Source organism: Oncorhynchus mykiss, chromosome 23, assembly GCF_057628025.1.
Source record: "Oncorhynchus mykiss isolate SJ-2025 chromosome 23, ASM5762802v1, whole genome shotgun sequence".
Lineage (NCBI taxonomy): Eukaryota > Metazoa > Chordata > Actinopteri > Salmoniformes > Salmonidae > Oncorhynchus > Oncorhynchus mykiss.
Window position 1 is genome coordinate 50,750,587 of NC_143044.1, and position 6,000 is coordinate 50,756,586.

The 6,000-nt window shown below is 40.5% G+C and overlaps 1 protein-coding gene across 7 annotated transcripts in view; it reads left to right on the forward strand.

The window, feature by feature from the left end:
* Positions 1-5,763, forward strand: part of LOC110503016 (thrombospondin-2) — a 154,632-nt gene extending 148,869 nt beyond the window's left edge. For 3 of the 7 annotated variants that reach the window (XM_090217581.1, XM_036960899.2, XM_036960898.2), the window contains exons 18-23: positions 46-273; positions 2,140-2,411; positions 2,614-2,711; positions 3,023-3,162; positions 3,318-3,351; positions 3,879-5,763. In XM_090217581.1, the coding sequence (XP_090073707.1) occupies positions 46-273; positions 2,140-2,411; positions 2,614-2,711; positions 3,023-3,162; positions 3,318-3,351; positions 3,879-3,882 (776 nt within the window). In that variant the 3' untranslated portion in view covers positions 3,883-5,763. Of the gene's footprint in view, positions 1-45; positions 274-2,139; positions 2,412-2,613; positions 2,712-3,022; positions 3,163-3,317; positions 3,356-3,878 lie in introns of those variants that run through there. The other 4 variants (XM_090217582.1, XM_036960900.2, XM_090217580.1 and 1 more) reach the window with 2 other exon arrangements.
* The last annotated feature ends 237 nt before the right edge of the window (positions 5,764-6,000 follow it).

The window sequence follows — 6,000 nt, forward strand, 5'->3', positions numbered from 1 at the left end:
GGACTTTGTATTTTAACCCAGCGTCTTCTGTTCTTCTATCAACAGGCGACGGTAGAGGAGACGCCTGCAAAGACGACTTTGACAACGACAACATCCCGGACATCCTTGACGTGTGTCCTGAGAACAACGCCGTCACCGTCACAAACTTCCGGAAGTTTCAGATGGTGCACCTGGACCCCAAGGGAACCACGCAGATCGACCCCAACTGGGTGGTTAGGCATCAGGGCAAGGAGCTGGTGCAGACCGTCAACTCTGACCCAGGCATCGCTGTTGGTGAGTAGGACATTAACCTCAATATGTAGTCCCTATACTGACGTAAAATATAGAATTATTAGAGATACGTTTGAGATATTTAATTCACTACAGTTTAGAGATGTGCAGACTGTCAATTTTGACCTTGCATCACAGTGGGCGAGTAGAGCAGGACAACCTTACCTCAGATACTTTTGTATATATAGTGTACATGAAAGTATGTGGACACCCCTTCAAATTATTGGAATCTGCTATTTCAGCCATATCTGTTGCTGACAGGTGTATAAAATCAAGCACACAGCCGTGCAATCTCCATAGACAAACATTGGCATTAGAATAGCCTTACTGAAGAGCTCAGTTAATTTCAATGTGGCACCGTTATAGGATGCCACCTTTCTAACAAGTCAGTTAGTCAAAGTTCTGCCCTGCCGCCCCTGCTAGAGCCGTGCACTTAGAGCCGTCAACTGTAAGTGCTGTTATTGTGAAGTGGAAACGTCTAGGAGCAACAAAAGCTCAGCCGCGAAGTGGCTGGTCACATAAGCTCACAGAACGAGAACGCAGAGTGCTGAAGCGCGAAGCAAGTGAAAACTGTCTGTCCTTGGTTTTACAGTTCCAGTTCAATATGCCAGTTCAATATGCCACTACCAAGTTCCAAACTGCCTATGGAAGCAACATCAGCACAATAACTGTTTGCCTGCACTTAACCCTGACCTCAACCCCATCCAACACCTTTGGGATTAATTAGAACGCCGACTGAGATTCAGGCCTAATCACCAAACACCAGGGCAAGTCCCTGCGGCAATGTTCTAACATCTAGCAGAAAGCCTTCCCAGAAGAGTGGAGGCTATTATAGCAGCAAAAGTGGGGACCAACGTCATATTAATGCCCATGATTTTAGAATGAGATGTTCAACGAGCATGTGTCCACATTATTTTGGCCATGTAGTGTACAGTATATGCATTTTAATTCTGAATCCCTGATGAATTTTTAATAACCAACCATCCTTAGTATTCACATGTTCTGTCCCACCATCCATCCTTAGTATTCATATGTTCTGTCCCACCATCCATCCTTAGTATTCACATGTTCTGTCCCACCATTCATCCTTAGTATTCACATGTTCTGTCCCACCATTCATCCTTAGTATTCACATGTTCTGTCCCACCATTCATCCTTAGTATTCACATGTTCTGTCCCACCATTCATCCTTAGTATTCACATGTTCTGTCCCACCATCCATCCTTAGTATTCACATGTTCTGTCCCACCATTCATCCTTAGTATTCACATGTTCTGTCCCACCATCCATCCTTAGTATTCACATGTTCTGTCCCACCATTCATCCTTAGTATTCACATGTTCTGTCCCACCATTCATCCTTAGTATTCACATGTTCTGTCCCACCATTCATCCTTAGTATTCACATGTTCTGTCCCACCATCCATCCTTAGTATTCACATGTTCTGTCCCACCATCCATCCTTAGTATTCATATGTTCTGTCCCACCATTCATCCTTAGTATTCACATGTTCTGTCCCACCATCCATCCTTAGTATTCACATGTTCTGTCCCACCATTCATCCTTAGTATTCATATGTTCTGTCCCACCGTTCATCCTTAGTATTCATATGTTCTGTCCCACCATTCATCCTTAGTATTCACATGTTCTGTCCCACCATTCATCCTTAGTATTCACATGTTCTGTCCCACCATTCATCCTTAGTATTCACATGTTCTGTCCCACCATCCATCCTTAGTATTCACATGTTCTGTCCCACCATTCATCCTTAGTATTCACATGTTCTGTCCCACCATCCATCCTTAGTATTCATATGTTCTGTCCCACCATTCATCCTTAGTATTCACATGTTCTGTCCCACCATTCCAGGCTTTGATGAGTTCAACGCGGTGGACTTCAGTGGTACGTTCTATGTGAATACGGACCGGGATGACGACTACGCTGGTTTCGTGTTCGGCTACCAGTCGAGCGGCCGCTTCTACGTGGTGATGTGGAAGCAGGTCACTCAGACCTACTGGGAAGACAAACCCTCCAAGGCCTTCGGTATCTCTGGTGTCTCCCTGAAGGTGGTCAATTCAACCACAGGCACAGGGGAGAACCTGAGAAACGCCCTGTGGCACACAGGAAACACTAAAGATCAGGTATGCTAAGATCCAAGATTCCATCCAAAGTGGCCACTCACCCTGACACAGCTAAGTCATATAAGCCAACATATCATACTGTGTCTCTGGTGTAGTCATACCCTCTATTGAGCAATCTTTCAGTCAATCAATCAAATATATAAAGTAACCAGAGATCATAGCTCTTTAGTAAATCATTTTTCTCCTTCTCTGTTGTCTACAGGTGCGCACTCTTTGGCACGATCCCAAAAACATTGGCTGGAAGGATTACACAGCCTACAGGTGGCACCTCATCCACAGACCCAAGACTGGTTTCATCAGGTGAGCAAGTCTAGCCTAATACCTAGAATTTAGCTCAGTGGGCTAAAACAGTCTGGTGGCATGTAGGAGACCTGGGATCGAATCCAGTTGATCACACCCATCACTCTTTCCTCAGTAACGGTCTGAAAATTCTTTGTATAATAGAAGCACAAATGATATACAATAGGCTAAGCTATTATCCAGGGTGTTTTGTCCATAGTGTGTTTTATCTAAGTGTCTGGTGGCATGTAGGAGACCTGGGATCGAATCCAGTTGATCACACCAAGCGATCATTTTCAATCATTCATGTATTGTCTTGTTGCATTTTGCAGGGTTGTGGTGTATGAAGGGAAACAGATCTTGGCAGACTCAGGACCAGTGTACGACAAGACGTTTGCCGGAGGACGGTTAGGCCTGTTTGTGTTCTCCCAGGAACTGGTCTTCTTCTCCGATCTCAAATACGAGTGCAGAGGTGAGTTCTATAGCTAGTAGCACCATTCTAGCTCTGTCCCAGATCTGTTGTGTTGAATGGTTGTTTGGTGAGAGATCTCTCCTTTATGGAGACAAAATGCAGCTGAAGGGGGGGAAAGTGTTGTTAAAACCTTCTAAATCTTTTCCAATACTCAGATGAGCTGGAGTTTCCAACTGTGTTGTCCATCAGGTAACGATCATAAAGAGGTCTCTGCTTTGTGTCGGCTGTAAAACAAACAATAATAAAAAATTAAACAAATCACGCTTTGTTAAAAAGAGAACAGCAGTCATGCTTTTCTTTCTGCTTGTCACCTTGCCTGGTTCCAATGACTCAGACTAGTGTGTGTGTGTGTGTGTGTGTGTGTGTGTGTGTGTGTGTGTGTGTGTGTGTGTGTGTGTGTGTGTGACACTGCGGGAGGTCTGGTGTGTGGTCTAAAATGTTTCAGGTGCTACTTTGATCACAAATATGAGAATACTGCTTGTTCACTGTCACAGTGAAATAGTTGTTGTCTTGCTTTATGGAATGATACACCCAATGCTCCACCTTTTGCTGTATACAGTGTTGTACATTCCCAGAACCATACTGCCAAACTGTATAGGTATACAGCTGTATACTGTATATAGACTTAATCTACATACTGTATGACTCTGGATATGCTGTTATTCCTCAGCTTTGTGTTTAGAAATAATCATACTTTTTCTTCTTTTTTTATCTAGATAACTGAACAGCGTTGGATGTGAAAACTTCAAATGGCTAAAGACACTAAACCTCATAACCTGATCACCAGCCTATCGCTGAGTCGCTTGTCATTTCAACCAAAGAAATGTAGCTTCAACTTCGCCCCTCCAAAGTCTTTTTGCCTCTAACTTTCCATTGAAGGGGCAGCCATGGCCCTTTGCAGTTTTTCTGAGTGCCTTGTGTGAAAAGACATTTCCTGGAGAAGTGAAAACAGATGTGGACAAATGAAAAAGGCCATGGCGATGGGAAAAATCTAAGTAACTGATGTTGACAACATATTATAGGGATTCTTTCAACAACCACTTTTGTGCTTTTCTAACTTTCTACAGCTTTACATTAACAAAAGTAAATATAAAATGATTGTTACTCGATAAATATTGATATTCTTGCTGGAATAGAGAGCAACTTGGTACAGTAAAGGTGTCTAGGTCGCCCAGCAACTAAAGGTCTCTGTATTGAGCTCAGCAGTTTCAGCCATACAGTGAAAAATACGATCAAATGTAATATTAACTGCCAAACTCTTTTTTTATACCAAAGCACACTGACGTATGTTGCTGACTTAATGAAACAAAGTTATATTTTGTATTGTTTCTTATACCATCCTGAACTGGTCTTCAGTTACCCATTTAAAATGTTTGTCAAACTCTAAGAAGGTTGACCTTGAGACCGTTTTATAGCATTTTAAAGTACTTTGGGATGTTTATACTAAGTTTGTACTATAATTTCTTCTGTAAATTATTATTGTGAGTTTATGTCTTGTTTGTTTTGTTTGTTAGAGATGGTAAATCATTTATTTATTTGTTTACACTGACGAAATTTCACAATTGAAGTACAACAGAAAAATCGTTGGATATCAACATCAAAATGTCTCAAACATCAAGATAAAATAGACTATCACAAACTTTGTGCACTATGCAGTGTTATGTCATGTATTACTTGATTCATATGTTCACTAATTCCCCAAGAGAGGCCCTATCGTCACTCAAAACAATGCAGTGGTTTCAAGTGGAGCAGTTGTAGTAGTTTGGGTTTGTTGTAGCGTTCTATTCAAATACCCCTCCAGCATCCCACTTCGATGGAATCAAGCAATATATTGTGCATGCATTCTAGTAGTATGCTAGTATGGAATCAAGCAATATATTGTGCATGCATTCTAGTAGTATGCTAGTATGGACATTGGAACATAGACTTAAGTGTTGATGTAAGAGTGCTACATTGATGTAAGGGCAAATGTCATGTTTGGGGTTAGTTGTAGTAGTAGTATGTGTGAGAGAACAACAAGGATTATTATTATTATTATCACAGCATCCTTGACCACGACAGCTGACGGTCTGAGGTTTGAGTGTGTTTGCCTGGTGTGACAGGGGGACATTTCAGATGGGACACAATGAAAACACTTGACTTTATGTCAATGTAAATGTGTCGTTCACGTGTTAACGTAGAAACAGGTGGTCATGAGAAGAGAACTTTCTGTTTTGAATGAGTGAAACATTTAACCAGATGAATCTATTCAAACATTTAACCATTCTAGAATCTATTCAAAAATCAAGTAAAAATGTTTCTTGTAACTTTTGGTTGAATTTTATATATCAAGGATATTTGCAATGTATAGCTTTTAAGTTGTCATCAGTCTGCATAGCATGAATTGTTGTCAAATGTAGTTTTCTTTGTTAATAACTAGCTTTGTTATAGTTTGTGAGGGATATTGCAATGCACAAATGTAAAAAAAAAAGTTAAAAAAAACGGTATTTGTTTGTTGTTAAATTTACCATTATTAGTTGTGATAGTTGTGGAGGAGTCGTCATGTATGTGTTCCACTTAAAAGAGATCATCTTATTTCCTAAATAAATTGTTTGTACACCATGTCTTCTTCATTGTGATAATGGAAATGAAGGATTGTTATAAATATGTCATAAAATGAAATTGATTTATATTTACCATTAAACTGATTGATTAATTAATACATCAGATCCTTTAAATATTGTCAAGTGGAGATAAAATATATAGTCCCTCTATTTGAATCTATCATATGCAAAGAGAAATATTGTAAGGGGTGCGTATCTGGTGGCAGGGAAGTCAGACGCAGGAGAGCAGAACTTG